This window comes from Pinus tabuliformis, chromosome 8 (assembly GCF_031772625.1).
Source record: "Pinus tabuliformis cultivar Carrire ecotype Pingquan chromosome 8, CPIR1, whole genome shotgun sequence".
Classification (NCBI taxonomy): Eukaryota; Viridiplantae; Streptophyta; class Pinopsida; order Pinales; family Pinaceae; genus Pinus; species Pinus tabuliformis.
In genome coordinates, this window is record NC_142294.1 from 1770978935 (window position 1) to 1771003349 (window position 24415).

The 24415-nt window shown below is 37.5% G+C and overlaps 1 protein-coding gene and 1 pseudogene across 1 annotated transcript; one reads left to right on the plus strand and one right to left on the minus strand.

The window, feature by feature from the left end:
• Positions 1-288: 288 nt before the first annotated feature.
• Positions 289-885, minus strand: LOC149243244 (uncharacterized). Its single transcript, XM_089371157.1, has one exon. It carries the CDS (start codon positions 883-885, stop codon positions 289-291), a length of 597 nt encoding a protein of 198 aa, XP_089227283.1.
• Positions 886-1258: 373 nt separating this feature from the next.
• LOC149243245 (iron-sulfur cluster assembly SufBD family protein ABCI8, chloroplastic pseudogene) overlaps positions 1259-24415 on the plus strand; it is a 79341-nt pseudogene continuing 56184 nt past the window's right edge.

Genomic DNA, 24415 nt, shown 5'->3' on the forward strand with positions numbered 1-24415 from the left:
AGATGATATCAATGTGGGATTTGAAGTAATTGAACAATTTGTTACAGCTAAAGATGAGGTGAGAGAGAAAGAAGAAGTATACATACCTGTGAAGAAGACATCTCCTTGAGCTGCCTGAGATCTCGTCAGTGGAGGGGAGGGTGGCTGGTAAGGTGCCTTCCCATGCTTCTTCTTTGATCCTTTAGTAGTGTCCACCTCCACAACTTCATTTTCCGTCTGCTGCTCCTCTGTATCCTCCACCTCGGTCGGCTGCTATAACTGAGGTTTCGAATTTTCAAAGGCCTTATTCTATGCCTCTTTCTTATCCTTGCGATTCAGCGGGCAATCCCTAAAAATGTGTCTAACCTTATGACATCTCCGGCACCAATAAGGTACTCCTTCATAATCCAGTATCTGCTTTCGCGAGGAGGATCTCCATTGAATGGTGATGTGTTCCTGCAGTCCTCCTCTGGTGTCTAAGTGCACCAAAATCCTCGCATATGCCATCATACCTGTGGTCTGGAACGATTTATCATATTCCATGTATGTGCCCAGCGAGTTCCCAATCCTTCTGAAGATATCTTCTGACCAAAATTGCAGCGGCAAGCCAGGTAGCCTGATCCAAATAGGTCCGACCCCAATTTGTTCTGTCTCCAGGTCAAATAAGGGCATCCATCGCTTCAACAAAATAGGGGCATGCTTGAAATGCCAGTAGGAGGACAGTACCCAGTTTGTGTGGTCAGGTTTGGCAAACCTCAACATGAACCAACCTTGCATGAATGTTTGAACAAAGGGGATGTCGACCAAGTGGTGCCCCCAAACCTTCGAGGCCCAAGTCTTCAAGCATGCCGCAGTGTAATTCCGACCCCTAATTCTGCCGACAAGAACCCTATCTGCAAAATCCATGGTGTCACCCCACTGAATATCCTCCCCAAGCCTCAAAATTATGTCCTCCGCCTTGGTATTAAAGCATTTATACTTCTTAAGGGGTCATGGCTCACCTGCAGAAGGGTGATGTTCCGAACCTCTTTCAATATCCTTTGTTACTTCCATCGAAGGGTTAGGATTTGCAGGGATGGCATTTGAGAGCAGCGAAATGGTCGTGAAACAGCCTGATGGGGGAGCGAAAGAGAAGGGGGGGTTCAGGGGGCCTGTTTAGCAGTAGCATTGGTAACGGCAAGTGAAGTGTGGGTAACCGAGGTCAGCAGAGGGTCATGTACAGGACCAGAGTCATCGGGGCTAGGGTTAAGGCAGCCCGAGATAAACCCCAAGGTAGACAATGACGGAGGAAGTGAGGAGAGAGCTAGCCAGGTTGGCGAATCGTACGGTAAGATAATCGTAGGGTTAGAAGGACCAAAAAACTATGGAAGCTCAACAATGGTGCCAGTCAGAACGTCACTGTAAGTTAGCAAGCCCTCTGATGCTGAATGCGTGGACATCCAGATGGATCCCTCCTCCAGCGGGTCTTCCAAGTAGTCCACTAGGTCTAGGTCCATCACGCCAGCTACCAAGGGAGAAGGAAACTGAAACGTGTAGCTTGATCGGCAGAAAGAGCGAAAATCGACAGTGTATCACGGAAACAACGAAGATGCAAAGCCGTCGGAGTTGCTAAGTCATCGAGGAGGTAATTCTCATGCAGGAAGTGGGTAAATGGGGAGGAAGGTAGCCAGGATTCCCGCGACGTTGAGCCAGTGAGGAAATAATGGAAGTAAAAAAACCCTCAGATAAAAACTGAAGTAAAAAAACACCCAAGACTGCTTGTTCCGAGAAGTTAGTGTTGGGACGGGTTAGGTAAATTGTTTGCAGCAGTATCCCGTACTGCAGACTGCAAACCCTCAACCATGACATCAATTGATAAGCTACTCGTCCTATCCTTTCCAAAATTTGGAAACGTCCACAGTATCGGGGTGCTAATTTAGCACAACCACACCATTGTAGGGTACTCTTCCTGGGTTTAATTTGTACATAAAGATGATCCCCTACCTGGAACTCCTTATGAGTTCTTTTCCTATCTATATAAATTTTTTGCCTATCTTGGGAAACTTTGAAATTCTGTGGAACTCTTTTAACTCCCTACTCCATTTCTTTTAACATGTCATGCCCTAACATCATCTTATACTGTGGGCTATTCCAGTTAGCAGGTGTTTTACATCTTCTACCATATAATACCTCATAGGGTCTCATTTTTAGTGATTCACGATAGTTGTTACTGTAAGAAAATTTGGCCAAATGAAGGTATTCCTCCTATTTAGATGGTTGATGCATTACATACCTCTGTAACATGTCCTCTAAAACTTGATTCACACGTTCGGTTTGACCTTCTGTTTAAGGATGGTATGCGGTACTAAACTGGATATGCGTACCTAATCCTGTGAAGAGAGGCTTCCAGAACACGAATATGAATTTCATATCCCTACCCAAAATCACAACCTTCGAAATAACATTCAACCAGAATATCTCTCTCATAAAAATATCTGCAATTTCCATTGTTTTATAGGTAGATTTTAGAAGAATAAAGTGGGGTGTTTTGCTTAACTTATCCACCACTACCATGATGGAGCCATGCTTTTTCTTACTTTTAGGTAGCTCAGTTATAAAATCTAATGTGATCATCTCCCATTTCCATTTAGGAATGGGTAAAGCGTTAAGAAAACCTACAGGATGTTGATGCTCAACTTTTACCCGCTAGAATTCTAAACATCTGGTGAGATACTCCACGATATCTTTTCTCATACAAGGCCAAAAATACTCCTTCTTGATTTCAGAGAATAGGTTTTGGTACCTTGGATGAGTAGCATAAGGGCTATGGTGATATTCACCCAGTAACATCTGCTTAATAGCCATTTTATTAGAAACATATACCCTTCCTCTGTATGTCAAATGAGTTTTACTATCTATTTTGTACTCAGATTTCTTACCATATATCTGAAATTGCTTGGCTTGATGCCATAAAAATTCATATTTTGGGTCCTTAAGAGCAGCTTTCTTAAGTTTTTCTGATACATCAAATTCAATACGATGGTAGTAAATTTCATAAACACATTGCACTTTCCTTCTTAAGGTATCCGTGACTCAGTTTTCCTTTCCTTTAAGATGTATTATATCGAAATAAAACTCACTTAAAAATGTAGTCCATCTATCTTGTCACACATTTAAATTAGGTTGTTTGAAAAAACTGGTTAAGCTACTGTGATATATCATTAATAAAAAATTATTCCCAAAAAGCTAATGGCGCCATAGTTTTAGAGCATGTATGGCTGTTGTAAACCCTAAATCGTAAGTTAAATACTTATGTTCATGTTCCTTCAACTTACGTGATTCATAAGTGATCACTTTACCCTCCTACATCAGAACTCCTCCCACCCCTTCCTGACATGCATATGTGCATACTATAAATTCATTCTCACGATCAATGACTTTTAATACCAGAGATGATTCCAATAAATGTTTCAATTTTTCGAAACTATGTTGACATTTAGTTGTCCACTTGAACATTCTCCCTTCTTTTGTAGGGACATTATGGAGTAGGAAATTCTGGAAAACCCCTCAATAAAATGACGATAATATATGGCTAACCCCATAAAAGACCGTATGTCTGCAACATTTTTAGGAACTTGCTAGTCCAAGATAGTTTTGATATTTTCTGGATCATCAATAAAAATCAAAACAAACTTATCCAAGTAGGCGTAGTGATCCGGTGGATCAAAATAGTGCTCAAAATTTAAAGTGTGCAACAGAGCTCGAAACCTAAACGAATGGATAGATCTCAACAATATAAATCCAATGCAATTAGTTTCACTCAAAATTGATATCGGATGCTCTTGATATCGTGTTCTGATCGCATTGGCAAACAACTAAAATTTTTGGAATTTGGGTTGCAGGGATGCCAGTCAGCAATTCGTACGGTGACTAGGCCATGACTTGGGAGGTTGAATGGTCCTCCATCATTCAATGAATGGTCAAAACTTGGCATAGCATGATTGGTTTGAATTTGGTTTGATTTCATTGGTTAATGGGTTGTTTTGATGGACCAAATAGAGAGAGCCACGTGGGCCAATCAGAGGTTGCCACATGGCCTCCTCTTGGCCATGATTTTTTTTTTATGAGGTTGAGTTGCCTCTATGGGGTTTAAAATCGAGATCTCACACATATTAACCAATGCCCACACCAATTCACCACATACATTCCTTGTTAAAACATTGTTTAAAATTTGTATTTAAGTTTTATAAAATGCATCGTTGGGGGAGGGGGGTCAGGCTAAGCCCTAGCCCCTAGCCACCCTAATGCCACAGGATCGAAGGTAGGGGGCCCAAGGGATATTCCTTAGCCCAACCCATGGTTACAACAATGACAACAATGTAGTCAGAACCTAGCGCTATGACCGAGTAGCAGAGTTAAGAGGGGTCAGGGTCGGGTCATATGACCCCTCACAGAACCACGGGTGCGGATATGTTGCATGGGGACCAAATCGAGGTGCCATCCCAAGGCCATATGGTCGATGTATAACTAGGAGCATGCACACGAAAAAGGGGCCAACCCACGGTCACGGGCATGGCATAAAACCAAGGGTGTTCGTCAGAGTTGGGTGCTAGACAAAGCCCAAAATCTTCGCCCCCTTATGTGGTCTTATGGCCACCACGTGACAATGATTTTTGGAACTGGGGGCTTAATGGGTGGACAAACCATCCTACATTTTCACCCACCGAGTGGGAATGTAGGCTAGGTTTGTGCACCAGTTCCGCATTTGGGGTGCTCAAGCCAGGCTTAGGCCAAATTGGAGGATGGTTAGCAGCAGGATTTGGGAAAATGAAGAAACAATCATAACTTTCTCAATTTTTGAGCAAATGAGGTCCAAAAAGAACCAAAATGGGGTTTTTTTATAGTTTTGGAAACACTCGAGACATCAGTTCTTCTATTTGAGTTTTGGGAAGCATGTAAACACACTTTTGAGAATTTTTAATGAAAGAGGCCCTACATTGGAAGTTGGACCAAGAGATGTAGCCCAAGATAAGGGTGAACTCCTTTATCATGCTTTGTGTTATGTGTTTCAAATATGCTTATTTGTCTCTGTTTGGATGTAAAATTTGGTTATAATCTACTTGCTTATGTGTTTAGTAAATTGATCCTCTACCTAAAACACACATAAATTTAACATACAAATTGTTAAAAATATTCAAGCTTACACATTCAGATCACTTTAGTATCATAGGACAAGGTTTTTGTGAAGATTTGAATTGTTTGCAAGTTTTTTTCTGATGCTTACAAGGTTGAGGCTTAAAAGAGGAGAAGCAGAACTTGTGGAGCCAAGATCTCAAATTGTTTCAAGGAGAACAAACAATCCTCAAGCTTCAATAGTCATGGCACATGAAGAAGGTCCTGAAGAGATGTTTGAGGATGACAGTACTTTCAAAAAAGAATTCTTTGAGATGTCAGAGATGGTTAAAGTTTTGTATGAGGAGAGGAATTCTAGACTATATGGATAGAGTGAAAAGTCTCCAAAAGGAGATGGAGGAAAAGGAGACAAGCCTCGAAAGGGGAATGGTGAAAAACCACCACCTTCACCTCCATCATCATCCTCGTCCTCATCTTAAACTTCTTCTACCCTTTTACAAAAACATACAAATGCCCCAAGGAGTCATGGTAAAACTCCTTTTCTTAAGCTTGATGTTAAGTCTGAATTGTCTATGTATAATGGAGAGGTAAATGCATAGAGATTAGATAATTGGACTCTTCAGATTGAAGTGTGTTGCAAGATACAAAGCATCAAAGATGATGAAACTAAGATTCAACTTGCTTCTCTTAGATTGGAAGGTGTAGCACTAATTTTGTGGGAAGCCAAAACTCAAGAGGACATGAAGAAACATGGTAAGTTTTTATCCTCTTGGAATAATTTTGTTGTTGCAATAAGAAGACAATTTTATCCATTAGCATACATGCAAAAAGATATTATGGATTGGCTAAACATTAAGAAAACTAAAGGGAAAATGTGCAATCTTATACTGAAGAATTTAGGGAAAGAGCTTTGATTTTAGGTATAGATTTTTCCTCACAAGATAATTTTCTCAAATACATTGGATGATTGCATAGTTATTTGAGACATACCATTCTCATGTTTAACCCTACAAAACTAGATGAAGTTTTTGTTCAAGCAACTTATTTAGAGGCAAGAGGAAAAAATGTTTCTGAAGGAACTAGTGAGAGTTCCTTTAAGTCTGGAGAAAAAGGAAATGGAAAGTTCAAAGGAAAAGGGAAGAATAATGCTACCATCAAGAGGGCCATTATGAATATCATTGCTAGAATCTTCATCCAGAAATGAGACCAAAAACATTTAAGAAAAAAGAGAAATAGAAGACAGTTGCAACTACACAACATGATTTAGGTTCAGATTATGGAGATGAAACAAAGATCACAACCATGGGTTTGAAAGATAAGGACATTGAAATTACTAGTTCTTCAAATTGTCTCAATGGAACTCAAGATGAAAAAGCAAGAATAGAGCTTTTCCTTATTAGAGATATTTCAAAGAATACAAAGATATAGATACACTGTTTGATAGTGGTTCAAAAGAAAACCCTATCTCAGAAGACATTTTAATAGAGAAGAGTTTTCGGTGAAAATCACATCGTAATTCATTTGTCGACGCATTTCAAACCAACAAGTGTGGTTCATCGTTAGGACAAGTTGAAGAACCAGATCATGACTACATGTTATATAGACAGAGGAGATCATTCAATGGTTATATTTGACCAGGAAATGACTAACGACTATATTTGACCAGGAAACCACTATATTGGATTGGGTAACTGGACTGGACTAGGAGATAGGGACAGGGAAAGGGAAAATTAATTAGTTAATTAATTGATTATTGTTATATTTATTTTCATTATTGGATTAAATGTAACCTATAAATCAATAATTAATTAGTAGACCTTTTCTTCTTTTTTTTTAAACTATATAGACTATATAAACCTATATCATTGCTATTAAATGAAATAATACAAAAAAGTTAATAAATGTTAAGTGGATAACATAATTAGTTAGATAAATGTTTGAATAAACCATTTGGCGAATCAATTAAAGTCAATTAGTTTATTAAATCCCTTATTAATCTAATTTATTTATATTTTTAAAGATATATCGGGATAATTAGTATTAATTAATGCCATTTAATATAATAAAAACTTACATTATTAGTATTATATGAAGTAATAAGAAAAATCATAAAAGTTTATTAAAGAGATCACCTAATTAGTTAGATAAATATATGACTAATTTTTTTTAGGAGTCCAACTATATTAATTATGTATTTGGAATTTAAATTCAAGTTATAGAAGAATAAGGAGAAAATAAAGTTGTTACAACTTAGTTTGTTAATTCCATTATTAATTATATTTATTTATATATAAAACAGGACAATTAGTTCCCATCTTTCTACTACCTTCATCATTGTTTAGGAAAAAAGAAAACTTTATTTATGTATACATTATGTCAAGTCATTAAGGCCTAAAAAAAAATTAAAAAAAATTAATGAATAAATTTAGTACTTATTTATGTAGAAACATCAAATTAGTTATTATAATCTAGAAGAAAAGTAAGAGAACAACACAAGGGGCGGGGGCAGGGGGAAGCTATGATGTAAGGGCAGGGATCCAACAACTACTAATTCTCCAGTCGTCATCCCTATTGAGATTGCTTGGCCTTTTTTTGATTTCTATGGCCTCCCTAAACTTTCAGTTACGGAACGGTGCAATATTGGCAATAACACGGGCCTCCTCAATGCATATGTGATGCTTAGTCTTTTCCGTGTGTTCTGCCAGGGTGGAAGATCGGGTCCTCCCATGTTTTATGTCTGTTGAGTGCTCATGAATCCTTTGATTAATAGAGCACCCAATCTCACCAACATAGGGGGTCCCATAGGAACAATGGATCACATATACACCTTTCATGTCTTTAGGGTCAACGGGGTCTTTTACTGATCTAAGGGAGCTACAGATGGTGTTAAGGGGTTCAAAGGTTGAGGGAACATTATGCCTCCTGAGGATTATCACAATCTTATCAGTGGTCCCTTGGATGAAAGGAAGATGGACCCCTAAGACTCGATCTCTAGGGTATTTCTTAGCCTTAGGACCTTTGTTGGCTTTAAGGAAAGTGACCAGACCTTGGTGCCTACTATAACCATTATTAACAAAAATGTTAAGGAGATGGGCTTTCTCTCTATCAAGGTTCTTTTCATCAGATATTCTCAGCGCACGAGTTGCTAGCGTGTTGAGAACACCCAACTTTTGAGCAGGGAAATGATGGGAGCTGGCATGAAGATACTGCTCAGTATGAGTTTTCTTCCTGAACACTTGGTGGGAGAAAGAACCATCATCATTCTTCGAAATGAGAACATCAAGGAAAGGAAAACAACCATCTACTTCCTGCTCCATGGTGAACTTTATGGAAGGGGATTGATTGTTGAGATGTTGGAAAAAAGGATCTAACTCTTCCTGGCCATGAGACCAGATGACACAAGTGTCATCAACAAATCTTTTCCAAAGCTTGGGCAGGAGACAGGCTGAGGCCAAAGCCTTGGATTCAAAGTATTCCATAAAAATATTAGCAACAACCAGGGACATGGAGTGTTAAAATTGAGTTCTCCCTAGTTGAGAGGGAGTGTTAAAATTGGAAACTAGGACCAAAATCAATGTGGGTGATTTTATTAATGGCAGCTGATATTTTTATTGGATCCCTCTCATCAAGAGGTGTAGGATTGATCTAAAGATCATCTGATTCTGATAATTATTCATGGAGATATGAATTTATTTATGTTATGGGACAATTCGTCAAGGTCAGGTAGCAACCAAGTAAACCCCACATGTGCTCAACATTTTAGTATAAATAGAGGTTCCTTGAAAGTCATTTGGACACACACACTTGGGATCTCTTCCTCTCTACTTGTCTTTGGGGTTTGGTGAGAGGGGAGATCCTAAGGGATAATGCTACCCTAATGGAGAAAGGCTCAACACTATCTAGAGGGAGTGCCCTAGGCTCTACACTTCCCTAATGAAGAAGCCCTAGACGCAGGCGAAAAGGGAGATCTAGCATGGTGAAGGAGGCCTAACAATAGACCCTAACACAGTCCTATCATGCCCTAATCTATATGTTGTTCTAGAAGGGTTTTAGACAACCCTTAGATGTAGCAAAAGGGATACCCTAATAGCAATAAGGAGGCTCCCATTCACTGCCCTAACCTGCCCTTATATGCTGTCCAAACAAGCCTTCATACGCTACCCAAATCCATTGTCATAAAGAGGCCTTAAGTATCCCCTAGCTGCAGATCTAAAGTAGGGTTAAAACTGAGTTAAATGTGCCCTAGCCACAGATCTAAGTGGATACTTAGCCACAGATAAAGGAGACCTCTAGTAGCCGTTAAGGGAGAGGTCTGGCACCTCACTGTGATGCACCATGTTGTATTATTGACTGAATGTTTGACACTGTTGTACCTTGTGCCATAGCTGCACCATGTTGTACTATTGTCCCAGTGTTTGGTACTGTTGTACCTTGTGCCACTGATTAGATGTTGAATCTAAAAAACCATTCCTCATCCAAAACCTTATCCTTTAGGTTGGATATGTGACAATGAAAAATTGCATGTGACAAAAATATGTAAACTGAAATTTTCAATCACTACAAACTTTTTAGATGAGGTAGAGCTTGATGTAATTCCAATTGATATATGTGGTATTATTTTGGGAAGTCCATATCTTTATGATATGAGATCTATTTTTCATAACCATGAGAACAAATATCATTTGTTCAAGAATGGGATTGATTACATTGTTAGAGCATATAGAAAGATGTTGAATGCATCTCTTGTAAATGCAGGACACATGAAGAGTATTTTTAATCCTAGACAGAATTTTGCATTATTAATTATCAAACATGAAGGTGTTGAGGAATCTAAAGACATTCAAGGATATGAATCAAGTTTTAAATCTGATTTCATTGATGTTTCTAATTCACGTGATAATATGTTTTAGGAGTCTAACATGTTGCTTCATAAAAGAGGTAAACAAAATGAAGTAAATTTGCAAAGACATGCATCATTGTTGAACATTGGTGTGAACAAGATGCCAGTGTTAGAGAGTACAAAGGTCAAAGAGAAAATGCAAAAGCAAATTGACAAAGAGTACATTGGTTCCAAAAATTCTTCTTGTGGGTTTAATAATGCGTTGGCTTTAAAAAGGGATGGTGCATGGCGATGGTGATCACATTTGGTCAAAAGTCGAGCCAAGTACAAGACTAGACATGGTAAGCATTGTCATGATGATGGTGTTCAAGGTGAGAAGAATTTGAGATTTTTTAAGTTTCCTTTGATTGGAGACTAAGGAGAGAATGTGTTCATTCCTTCAAAGGTAGTTTTCTATTATGAATATCTTGACAATTTGCAGAAAGATGTCATTGTTGACAGAAAGCCCACGACTCCAAAATCAAGGAAAGTGATGTACTTTCATAAAAATTTCAAAGTAAAAAAGTCATGAAAATTTCAGTGGATTGAGACTTGAAGGGTGAGGGAGTTGTACTCTCATGTATTTTTTGACTGATAAAGAGCTTTTGGAGGTCCAAAAGCTTCCAATAGGGGAGGAGTGATCCAATGAATCAAAATAGTGATCAAAATTCAAATTGTGCAACAAATCTTGAAACCTAAATGAATGGATACATCTCAGTGATCCGAACCCAAAATAATTTGTTTCACTCAAAATCTATATCATATGCTCATGATATCACGTTTTGATCGAATTGGCAAACAACTATTTTTTTGGAATTTGGGTTGCAGGAATGCGCACTCAGCAGTTCGTATGGTGACTGGGCCATGAATTAGCAGGTTGACTAGTCCTCCATCGGTCAATGAATGGTCAGCACTTGACACAATGTGATTGGTTTGATTTCATTGGTTAATGGGTTGTTTTGATATACCAAACAGAGGCTACCATGTGGCCCTCTCTTGGCCATGAAAAAAAAATTATGAGGCCAATCTACCTCTATGGGGTTTGAAATTGATGCCTCACACATATTAACCAAGGCACGCACCAATGCGCGACATATGTTCCTTGTTAAAAAATTGTATTTAAGTTATATAAAATTCATCGTTGGAGGAGGGGAGTTAGGCTAAGCCCTAGCCCCTAGCCACCGCAGCACCATGGGACTGCAATAGGGTAGCGAAGGGATAGGCCTTAGCCCAACCCATGGTAACAGCCATGACCACAATGCAATTGGAACCCAGCGCTATGACGAAGTGGTGGAGTTAAGAGGGGCCAGCCTCAGGTCATATGACCCCTCACGGAACCATGGGTGCGGATATGTTGGATGGGGGCCACCCCCGAGGGGCCATCCCAAGGCTATATGGCCACCATATAACAAGTATCATGCACATGAAAGAGGGGCCAGACCACGGTCATCAGCGCGACATAAAATGAAGGGCGTGCGCCAGAGCTATGGGCTAGACAAAGCCTGAAATATTCAGCCCCATATGTGGTCTTATGGCCGCCACGTGACCATGATTTTCGGAACTGGGGGCTTAATTGGTGAACTAAATGTCCTACAATTTCACCCACCAAGCTGGAATGTAGGCTAGGTTTGCACGTCGGTTCCATGTTTGGGGCACTCAAGCCAGGTTTAGGCCGAAATGGAGGATGTCAGCAGGAGAATTTGGGAAAATGAAGAATCAGTCATAAAGTTCTCAATTTTGGCCAAATGAGGTGCAAAAAGAACCAAAATGCGGGTTTTTGACAGTGTTGGATCCATTGGAGACATCATTTCTGCTATTTGAGCTATGTAAAGCATGTAAACACACTTTTGAGCATTTTTAATGAAAGAGGCCCCGCATTGGAAGTTGGACCAGGAGATGTAGCCTAAGAGAGGGGTGAAATCATTTATCATGCTTTGTGTTATGTGTCTTAGATATGCTTATTTGGCTCTGTTTGGCTATAAAATTTGGTTAAAATTTACTTGTATATGTGTTTAGTAAACTGATCCTCTACCCAAAACACATAAAAATTTAACTTGAAAATTGTTAAAAATCTTCAAGTGTACACATTCAGTTCAGGTGGAAAATCCCATTCCTTAGACTCATGAAGGTCGCAGTATAATTTATAAGCCCAAAATGCAATACGATAAATTCATAGTGCCTGTAGCGCGTTCTAAACATTGTTTTACATACATCCTCATCCTTAATTCTAATTTGGTGATACCCAGATCGTAGGTCAATCTTAGAGAATACCGAAGCACCTTTAACTTGGTCAAACAAGTTGTTAATCCTTGGCACAAGGTACTTATTTTTTATCGTTAATCTGTTCAACTGTATGTAATTGATACATAATCATAATGTACCATCTTTTTTCTTTACGAACAACACTCGTTGTCACCAAGGTGATACACTTGGATGAATGTATCCCTTATCGAGTAGTTCTTGCAACAACATCTTAAGTTCAGTACATTCAGGGATACTCATAAGGTATGGGGCTTTTGACACTGGGGTTGCTTCAGGAATAAGTTTGATGGTAAAATCAATAATTCTTTTTGGTGGGAGTCCCAGAATATCTTCTGGAAACACATCCAAAAATTCTTGAACTATGGGTATTTTTTCCATGGAAGCCAGCTTATCCTCGTTGTTGGTATAACCCATCTATACTACAAAAATTTGACAAAATTTCCTTGTGCATTTCTTCAATTGATTTTCAATAATAGATCACAACTTAATATCCATTTTAACACCTTGAATTTCCGGTCTATTCTCCTCTTCTATGAGGATATTAACTATTTTATATTTACAATTTATCAAGGTTCAATGCCCTGCCAACTAGTCCATCCCAATCAACACATCGTAGGATACTAGAGGTAATACATTTAAATCTACCTAAATTTGTTGTCCTCCCATCTCTACAAGAAAACCTTCCACTTTAGTAGTTACTTTTCGTTCAACCCTAGTGGTGAGTTGTATTAACCTAGAATTTTTAAACTTAATACTGGGAAATTGACACAACCCAACTACTTTCGGATTAACATAACTAAGACTTGTCCCTGGATCAATTAAAATATAAATAGAATGATTAGCTCTCTTACCTTCAAATTCCACCATTGTAGGTTGATATTCTGCTTGATGATCTTACATGGTTGCATTAATTCTTGGTATATTTCTTGCAACCTCTCCCACTGTAGAGGCCTCCTGGACACTCGCAGTTGTTTCTATTATAGCCCGGTGGGGATAATTCCTGTAATAGTGGGATTCACCACAAACCCAACACTGCAGGGTTGGTTTGTGTTATTGTATCAATTCTAATTTATTTGACATTTCAACTTGTCTGAACATTAGGTGATTTAGTTTTTGGTTGACTTCTCCTTGAGGATCCTCCCACTTCTTTCCTGGGTATGTATTTACTGGACAGGAACTTAGTGGTTTAATTATTGTTCACAAAACTTTTATGTCCCTTTTTATCCATCCAACCTTTGTTGTTTTCTCCATTCTATCACATCTTCTGATATAAAATATGAGATTTCCTTATGGTTTCATCCATTGTCTTGGGGTTATCAAATTCCAATCTCTCCTTCATGTACGTTGGTACACTGCTTATAAAGCGTTACACCTTTGCTTTCTCCTCCCATATATAGGGAACATAATGTAACAACGAGGTGAACTTGGTTACAAATTTATCCATGGACTGTTGTCCCAATTTAAAATCAAGAAAATCCTTCTCATTCTCATCATAAAATCTTTCCATTAAATATTTATCCTTAAAGTATTTTTGGAAAATGTCCCAAGTCATTTCATGCTCATCAATGCTGCAAACTATTTTGATTTCTTCCCAGCACAGGGTAGCTTTACCCTGCAATTAATAGACTTCTAGTATGGCCTTTAAGTTATCATCATACTCGTAAATCTAGAAATAATTATTCATGTTGATTAACCATTCTTCAACGACCTCTTTTGCTTCACGTCAAACTGTGGGGGCTTTATTTTTTTAAATTCTCCCTGTAGTTTCATCTTTGAGAACTTGGCTTCTCTATCACTGGAGGTAATACTAGACCCTTCCTCATTATCCATAAGAGCTCCTTCGTTGTCTACATGTTCTATTTGTTGTTGTCATGTCCCTTCCTCATTTCCATTATCTATATTAGGATCCGGGTTCCTCTGATTTTATCTATTAGAGAGACTTTTCAAGATCCTTTCCTACTCTAATCATAATATTTCGTTTTTAGCCCTTAAATTTGTCATCTCAGCTCTCGACTGTTGAATAGTCTCTAACAAAATTGTGTTCGCATTTGTGGTGCCCTCTCCCAACTGGACCCACATCTCCAGATTGGACCCAGTTCCCATAGAGGGTCACTTGGGTGGGGCGGCTCCAACTCCCCTCCTCATGCTACTTCAAATATTCCATGTTTCCTAATGTCCATCATGAACACTTTGGTTACTTTTCATTTACCACAAGGTCATAGTGCACTTTTCATTTACCACAAGGTCATAGTGCTGCAACTTGTGGCTCTGAGATCACTTCTCACATGCACTAACCCAAATAAAATAAAAAAATTACAATGAAGAGAAGTATTACTAAGGTATATTAATTCGTTTATTTCCAAGAATAATCCAAATTTAATGCTTAAATATTGCTCATTGTACTCACCAGATTACATATCAAAATTTTGTGTCGCTTACAACATGACACAAGTTATTTGACAATGCTATAACGTTTCAGATCATTTAGCAGTGTTATAATAATTCCGATTGCTTGAAAATATCATAATGTTACATGGTTTTTAATATATGGTTGTTTCACATTCACTCTTTGTCCCCCCCAATCACCGCCTTAACCCACCCAACACGACATGTGAATCCCAGTCCATCAGAAACTTCTGGAATCATTCTTTACTACCATATGTTAGTTGCCACAGATCCACCTACGTTAATCTCCTTTGTCAATGTCTATGGTTCAGATCCAATAACTATGGTTTTGCATAGGAGGGTTAGGGTAACTAACTATTGGGTTGTGTTATATTCTTTCCGGGATAGCACCCCGGGGAAAATTCTTTTGGACCCTATATTAGGTGGGCAGACCTAACTATGGTTTTCACACATGGTTTTGGGGACGATGGTTTTCGGTCCATTGTATTGGATGCTTCGGCATGTATAAATATGTATTGTAACATTGAAAGGAATATAATGAAAAATCAATCTGGTAGTCCCGTTTTGGGATCCAGGGGAAAATCTCTATGTATATGTGTTTTATGTGTTATGCTCTCACTTTGTTTATTTTCTATGTTTTAGAATATTATTCGTATGCAAGTAATTTATGTACGAGGTTAAAACCTACATTTGGTATCGAAGTTGTTTTGGCTTCAAGGGGACGCCTTTGTTTCTGAGGGGTTTCTCTCAGGCTTGTGGTTGACCATATTCAGTAGGAGATCTGCGGGATCGATTTTGGTGGTGAAAGAAGATGACGAGTAGTGGAAAGATAGAGATAGAAAAATTTAATGGTGAGAGTTTTGAGTTGTGGAAACTCAAGATGAAGGATCTGTTGGTGGATAAAGATCAATGGATCATGGTAGATCCAGGTACTAAACCAACGGGAGTGTCTGATGAAGAATTGAAGAAGTTAGATCGGAAGGCAAAGAGCATAATACAATTGTGTGTCTTAGATTTAGTATTGTTGAATGTATCAGAGGAAGCTACGACGAAGGCTTTGTGGAACAAGTTAGGGACTTTGTACCAATCTAAGTCTCTGGTGAATAAACTTTTCCGACGGAAAAATATGTATGGCCTGAGGATGAAATATGGAGACTCGGTGACAGAGCATCTCTCAACGCATTTAATACTATGGTAAGTTAGTTATTATATTTTGGTGTATTAATCACTTATTCCTAAGCTTATTACCCCGCTATATACACCAAATATTCCCCCTATGCATTACATTATAAATCCCACTGGCCCCGCCGAGTGTCCTGTCATGTCATGTTAAATCTCCACCAACTATCACTCCATCTCCTCCCATCTCCCAAGATATGACATCTCACACAATATTTTTACCCCCGCCACCATCTGAACTTTACTATCGAGGGCGGGGGGTCTGAAATGGGTAGTATTTGAAACCACGCTCACTCCTACATGTCATCACCATAGCTTTTTAGACCCCACTAGAGCAAAACCGTTAACCACTTCCCCGCTTCTGAAAAACCGTTTCTCTGCCTCCCGATACCACTCTCCTATCCATTGTGCTCCCTCCACTAACCTTCCACCATATCATTTTCCCGTTAACTCCACCAATTACATCCACTGCCTCTAAAATTAAGTCGTTAAGTAGTAAATGGTTTAGTCATTAATCTAACAGACTTGTGCCACCTTCAACAGAAAAACCACATTGTTTAATAAACCTCCCTTTCACTCATTAATGGGTTAGTGAATTCATGCACTGTCATTGTTATTGCTTTGTTACAGGCTTTCTCAACTAAACTTCGACATTTTCACTCACCAGTGACAATGTCTGCTCACTCGTTTTCAGCCTATTGCCTTTGTTCTTTTCCCCAAATCCTGACTCCTCTCTATGTGTTGAAACTTCCAATCCAATTTTCACTATTGTCTTTAGCCTTATCTAAAGATGCCTCCAAAGGACAAGGGACCAGAGGAGCTTGTCAATCCTCTCATCTATCATCCCATTGATTTTCACCACATCCATTTGGATGACAAAGACCATAAAATCCATGAAAGTATCTGCAAATTTGACCACCTTGACATGTATTGCTAGCTCAAAGACAAATACATAGACAAATCCGATGACATTCAGTTGTGGGAATTCAATTTACCCCATTACATTTTTCCTCGTACTCACAACACCCCAGAATTTATTAGAAAGTGTCATGCATCTTATTTTCCAAGCCAAAGGGAAATCATTACCCCCACTTGAGAACATTATCACCACTGATGAGCCACTTGTTTCCTCAATAGTGGGTGATTAGACCACACTATCTCCCACTACCTCCACGGCTTCACAAGATTAGCAACAAATACAGACCATCGCACTTCCTACAGAGGAGACAGAGAAAAGTATAATGGACATTTTTAAGGAGATAAAATTAAGGAATGAGGCCTTAAAGATTAATACCTACAATCAGTTCTAGAAGTATACTTTCGGTTATCAAAGCAGGCTTCTATTAGCCTTTGATTCAGAAAAAGGTAAAATACAAATGGAATTCCTCTAGGCATAGGTTCCCCAACCTAAGGCAGCATAAGACTACAAGAAGACAACATTTGAGTTTGATGTAAAAGATATACATCCCATTGACCAAATGGAGATGCATAAGAAGACTGGGGAAATGATTTTTTTCACCGTCACCAGCACTGCTATGGTTTTGCCTAAACTACAGGTTACATTAGAAAATGTCCAATCATGACTGAAGATGGAGAAGATCTCTACACTTGCCAAAGAAACCAAGATTAAAACTCTGGAGGAATTGGTGATCAAAGTGGGTTATGAACCTTCAAACATCAATGTTGCAGAAGAGCTTATAAAGAAAAAGAATTTAGACATAGTAGCATTAAGGAAGCAGTTAAAATTACCAGCTACATAAGTTCCTCTGGCCCAGGATGTTGAAGAAACAGAGACAAAAAAGGTAGATATGATGAAGCTAATCATGGAGGAGAGTGCACAGTTGAAGAAAATGGAGATAGAGATGGAAAATTTGATTAAATAAAAGGAGAAAACTACCAAAATGGCTCTTGTCCCTTTGGAAGAACTCCCTATCATGGCCATTCCTACAACCATATCTTCTACAACAAGTAGAGGGGATGTTGTAGATCAGTTGGTAAATGCAGTACAAAAAATGCCTCTCTAGACTGAAGAGATAAAAAGGTTGCAAGCTCAAGTCAAACTTCTATAGGATCATCAGACAAAGACTAAGACATTTGATACATCATAGCTACAGAGAGCTCAAAATCAGATAGAGGCATGGAAGAAGTCAGTGGCTGAGTCCTCTATTGGCTACATACTAGCCCATGTTAAAGAAATCATATGGAACAATATCATTGAAGAAATAGATGAAATCTAGCCATGTATCTAGATTATATTCGAGCAGAAGGAATTGATGGAGAAAGATAAGAAAACTATTTCCACCATCAATGCTCAATTGGGAGAAATGCCTACTACAACCAACAAAATTATAAAGTTCCTCAATTCCAAAAATAGATATGAGTTGGATGATCTAGGAGTAGATGACAGAACAGAAACCGTCCTCGAAGTAAAGAAAGTTCTAACAAAGTAGAACTTGGTTGTACAACTGACAGAGAAGTGTCACACTCTAGAGGTAGCAGTTAACAAGTTTTTCACTATAATAGATGCATTGAACAAGAAAGGTTTTCATTCTATAATTGTGATCAATGATAAATTAATGACTAGGGAAGACTACATGAAGAAGCTTCAGGACATTTCCAAGGATACAGCTAAGTCTTCCAACATCAAAGGTTCTATGACAAGGAGAGCTTTTTACGAAGCTATTAGCAACATAAGTTTTATCCAACATGAGACAAAACACATTTTTGTGGTAAAACCTACTTTTTCTCGATATATTGAGGTAGATGAGATCTATCACAAGGTAACCAAGGTTTTTATTCCATATGAAGAGCGGTGGGACAAGTTGTGTGAATTCCAGGATTAAAAAGATAGGTCAGCTTCACCAACACAACACCTGAATAGTGGCAACTCAACAATTGTTCTCCTCCAAAGCACAACCAAATTTCCAGATCACTTCACCAGATTCATTCCTTTTGATTGCATTATGTATTTTCTGTTAGCTCAAAGTTAATAGTAGAATGTCGTGTCACTCAGGCATTAATTGTAATATTTTTGTAAATTTTGTTTAAATACTTCATTATGTCGAAGTATTCAGGTCGAACCCTTGAACAAGTTATCAAGCATATTTGTACTAAGCTGGAACATTCTTGAGATAATAAAAGATTCTGGATTTATCTCATATGGTCTATCTCTCAGTGAGTTGTATTTCATCTTGTTTATTCATTATGTCTTCTTTATATAAATCATTTCTTTTGCAGTTATCCAATTTAAAATTTAATTGAATTTCAGTTTCATTTTTAATCCTCTGTGAAGTTGTAATTTGGATAAGAGATAAATTTACAGAACTCTTTGTTATTGTAAATTCCTCTTTGATTATAAATTTCACTAGATCTCTATGATAGACTATTTATATTTTGTTGATTAAGGAAACACTGTTTTCTTAGTTTCTGCTTATAAATGGTTAAATACTCTATTTGAATATTAAATTAATTAAACTTCTCCATCCCACTAAAATCAAAGTAACCATGTTCAATTAAAGAACAACCTTTTATTTTATTAAGAATATATCTAAGTTTAAAGAAGCTATTTATAAAGAGTTCACTAGTCATCTAATCATTTAAAACAACAAAACATTATAGATTCTTTGGCATAACTAATTGACCTTAGGTTATCTCAAAGGACAACATCAGATTAGCGTCGTTGCCGGGGAGCGAAGGATTGAAAGTTAAATTTTCCCTGGGGCAACGATTCTCCCTTTCCTTTAAGGTGAATAAAGGATAAGGATATAGGTCAAAATATTTCACCTGGCGATTCCACTGGTCCAAGCTGGCTCCTTTTAAGCATACTAGATCACATTCTAATTATGAGATTGTTAACCCTCTATCAAATCTAGAAAGACTCATTAGGGGAGCCTCTTCAAGGAGAAGACATAGAACCCCTTATTCTTCTTCAGCTTTACACCCTAAAGACATCCCATCTATAGATATTTTTTCATCTATGCCATCCCATCTTGATTGGACTGAACTACCTCCTAGGCTTTCTGAACTCCATTCCAAAGGAGTAGATCTTCCATCAACATTTTTAATACAATAAATCGTGTCATATCAAGTCCAATCCATTCCTATCAAATCACCTTCATATGAGGAAGAATTGGGTTTAAATTTACTTGAATTCAAGCCTGCATACTTCATTACTCGAACTCCTTATTCTATTCCATCAACCTCTACTAATATTTAAGAGACATTTTTTGTTTATTGAAATCCTTTGTTTGATAATAAGGAAGACTTTCCACGAGGAGTTCATAAGTTGGTCATTAAAACCCCTTTAAAATCCTCAAAGAGGACTCCTCCCTCTTTCTCTCCCCCACATACTAATACCCCTACCAATTCATCTTCATCTCCTTCATCCTCATATTCATCAGCTTCCTCTTCATCATCATCCTCCACTCAGTCACCCCACACTCCTCCTACTGTTATGGCTTTTCGACCTATTGTGCAAGCAAGATATGCTGCTATATTTCTCTCTGCAAACTTGGTAAATTTTCCTGATGGATATCTAAAACATCTACCAAGATGTAATGGAGAAATAGGTCCCTTAACAGAGGATCATGTATCATCTTTCCTAGATTTTGCTGACAATATGAACATAGAGCAGGAAGGCGTTTATATGAGATTATTTGTACAATCTTTAGAAGGAAATGTTAGGATATGGTTTAGGAAACTTAGAGATGACTCTATTATAAAATGGAATGATATCATAACTATATTTAAAAACCAATGGGGGGTAAAGAAAGCCCATGTTACTTTCTCACTGAATTTGAAGAACTAAAGAGAAACCTTGGTGAACCAGTTGTTGAATTCATCAAAAGATTTAACAAACTCTATCATAAAATGCTTGCTGATTGTCAACCACCAGTAGCAGCTGCAAAGGTCAGATTGTCCAATGCTTTTGAAGATGACTTTGCAGTTATGCTAAGGGAAAGGGTTTCTAATACATTAGAAGACATGTAGACAAATTCTATAGAGGTAGAAGCTAATAGGTCAGCTTCTGGCAAACTTAAAGCTAAAGTAGAGAAAGAAGAAAGAAAACTAAAAGCTAGGGTTGATGATTCATCTTCTTCTAAATCTAAACTTGAAGATCAGAAAATTGATGAAATTACATCTTTACTTAGAAACCTTTCTAATAGGATTTCTAAAATTGAAACACAACCTAGAACTATTCAGCAAACTGCTGTCAGACCTCAAGCTCAAACTCAATTCTGAAGAACTCCTCAAATGCAGATTCTTCAGAGACCAGGTTTTGATCAAAACGTTCAACCACCTTTGTTGATTGATGATCAACAACCACAGGATACAGGCCCTTTAATCACTAAAGATATCAATAATATTGATTCTTCAACAATACAAATGGCAATAGTTCCTTCATCTTCACCTCAGTATTTTGAACAAGAACAAGGAGATGCTCAACTTTCAAAATACCTAGCATTCTCTGAATTTCTGATTGCAGAATTGAATAAGAGGTATGATCTAAGACCTAGATCAGGTCCTGGTAGACCTTCAAAATATACCACTATTATTGAACCTACAATAAAATCCATTCAAACACAAACTCCAACACCTCAGACTACAGAGTCATCCACTGAAACCTTTTCATCTAACAAGACTATTTTGACAACTTTTAATATTGAAAAGGAATTGGAAAGGTTCAACATTCCTATACCTTTAGCTAAACTTTCCAAAACCATGGTTATAAAAATGAAGTGTCTAAATGGATACAGTACTCTAGTGTATATGTTGAGGGAGATATATGAAAAGCCCTCAATAGTGTTTGGCCCTAGTTATGATATGATCGATGAAATTGTTCCACCATTTTATGTAACTTTAAAAGCTCATGAATTTCTTTTGTATAACTGCATGTTGGATTTTGGAGCTTCTCATAACCTTATGTCAAATGTAATTATAGACCAGCTTCAGTTACAAGTTACCCATTCTTATTATTGTCTTTACACCTTTGATTCAAAGAAAGTACCATGCCTAGGATTGATCAAATACCTAGTTGTGACCATAGATGAAATACTTGTCAAGACTATAGTTTTAGACATATTTGTCACTGATATTCTTTCCAAGTTTCGCATGCTCCTATCTAGATCATGTTGTGCTAAACTTGGAGGATCACTTCAGATGGACATGTATTTTTCTACTATTCCAGTCTATGGAGGTGAGCATTAAAGGTTATATAGGGAAGTCAGATTCCTTCATACAGTTTGTAGGTCTGATCAAGCAAAAAACCACCCTATCTATGCAGTAGATCATGATTTTGGTTGCTTTCAGTTATCTTCACAAAATTCATCAAACACTCAGCTTTCCATTGAAAATATAGTTTCCAAACCTAGAGCTGTAAAATCAGATATCTGGAAACTTTACTTTGATGTCTCTTGCTCAAAAGAAGGAGCAGGAGCAGGAATTGTTTTAATTTCACCAAATAAAGAAAATATAACTTAGTCATGTAAACTTGAATTTTAGGTCACCAATAATGTGGCTGACTATGAGGCTTTTCTTCTTAGTATTGAGCTGGCTAAGAGTTTAAAGGTTAAAAACTTGAGTGTCTTTTTTGATTCTGAGCTTATAGTGAACCAGGTTAGAAGTATGTTTCCAACGAAACACCCAAGGCTTAGGTCCTATAGAAATGAAGCTTGGGAGACAATTGAAAATTTCTTCCAAGGATTTAACATAACTGGTATTCCCATAGATGAAAATATGCATGCTGACTCATTAGTTGTCTCAACAATCTCTTTCAAAATCCTTGAGCCAGTAAGAGTACCAAATTCAAGGCAAGTATAGACCATCAATTCCCGATAACCTCAAACACTAGTAGATTTTCAAAGATGATGAACAATTAAAACATTTCCTTCAATTCATTGATGAATCCTCAAATATGCAAATTGAAGAAGATCAAAATAATGTTCAAGAATCAAAGAACCTAAATCCAGAAAGTTCATTCAGTCCTAAAATTCTTGATCATGATATCATCCAATTATCTAATAATTTTATTCCTAAAGGATTAGTTCTGGTGGAAAAACTATTTGATAATAAGGATGTCTCTAAAAAACCCTTGTTTAACTCGCCTGAAGAAGAAATCAAAGAATGCAATATTGGGACTTTGAACGATGTAAGAAATGTTAAATTGTCATCCACCTTACCTTTGGATGTAAAAATAAAATATTTGGATCTTCTTAAAAGCTACAAAGATGTTTTTTCCAAGTCTTATAATGAGTTAAAAACTTATGATACATCTTTTATTGAACATAAGGTTCCTTTGAAACCAAGAGCAAAACCATTTCAGCAAAAACTAAGAAGAATTGATCCCATACTACTTCCAACCATTGAGAAAGAACTTGAAAAGCTGCTTGATGCTCATATCATAGTACCTTTAAGGTATTCTGATTGGGTAACCAACCTAGCTCCTATCATAAAGAAAAATGGTGAGGTTAGGCTATGTGTAGACTTCTGAAATCTAAACAAACCATCTTTAAAGGATAACTATCCATTTCCCAAAATGGATCATCTACTTTAGAAAGTTTAAGGTGCAAATAGGATATCTATGTTAGATGGATTTTCTGGTTACAACCAGATCATGGTAAGTGAAGATGACCAAGACAAAACTTCTTTCACCACACCTTGGGGTACATTTATGTATGGTAGAATGCCATTTGGGTTAACCAACGCTGGAGCCACTTTCCAGAGATCCATGGATTTAGAATTTGTAGTAAAACATCTAAATTTATTGTAATTTATTTAGATGATCTATCTGTTTTCTCTGATTCTGATGAAGATCATTTAAAACAGTTGAGGAAGGTTTTTGACAAGTGCAGGAAATTTGACATATCCATCAATCCGAAGAAATATTTATTTGCTATAAAGGAAGGAAAATTACTAGGGAATATAATCTCCAAGGAGGGAGTTATAATTGACCCAAAGAGAGTTTCAGCTATTCAGACCCTATCTCTACCAAGGAATAAGAAAGAGATACAAACCTTCCTTGGAAAGATTAATTTTCTCAGAAGGCTCATCCCTAATTATGTAGAGATACTTAAGTATATAACTGATATGCTAAAGAAAAACAGTGAAGTGAAATGGATAGTTTCTGCTAGATATGATTTTGATTAGATAAAAAAGGCTATATCTGAGGCCCCTACATTAGCTAGCCCTGATTATTCTTCACCTTTTAGCATATTTTCTTTTGCATCCAAGACAACCTTAGCTATTGTACTTTTACAAAAGAACACAAATGGTGATGACCAGCCTATAGCCTTCTTTTCCAAAGTTATGAGGGATGCTAAACTTAGGTATGATATTATTGAAAAACAAGCTTATGCCTTAATTCAAGCCCTCAAAGCCTTTAGAACCTATGTCCTGCATTCACACATTACAACTTTTGGCCCTAATCATGTTGTTAAAATTGTTTTGACCCAACCTGATATTGATGGAACAAGAGGGAGATGGATTGCTAAAAGCCTTGAATTTGACCTTGAAATTAAGACCACAAAGCTAGTAAAAGACCAAGGCCTGGCCAAATAGTTAGCTGAATCCAATGACAAAGTATAGGGGATAAATCTAGTT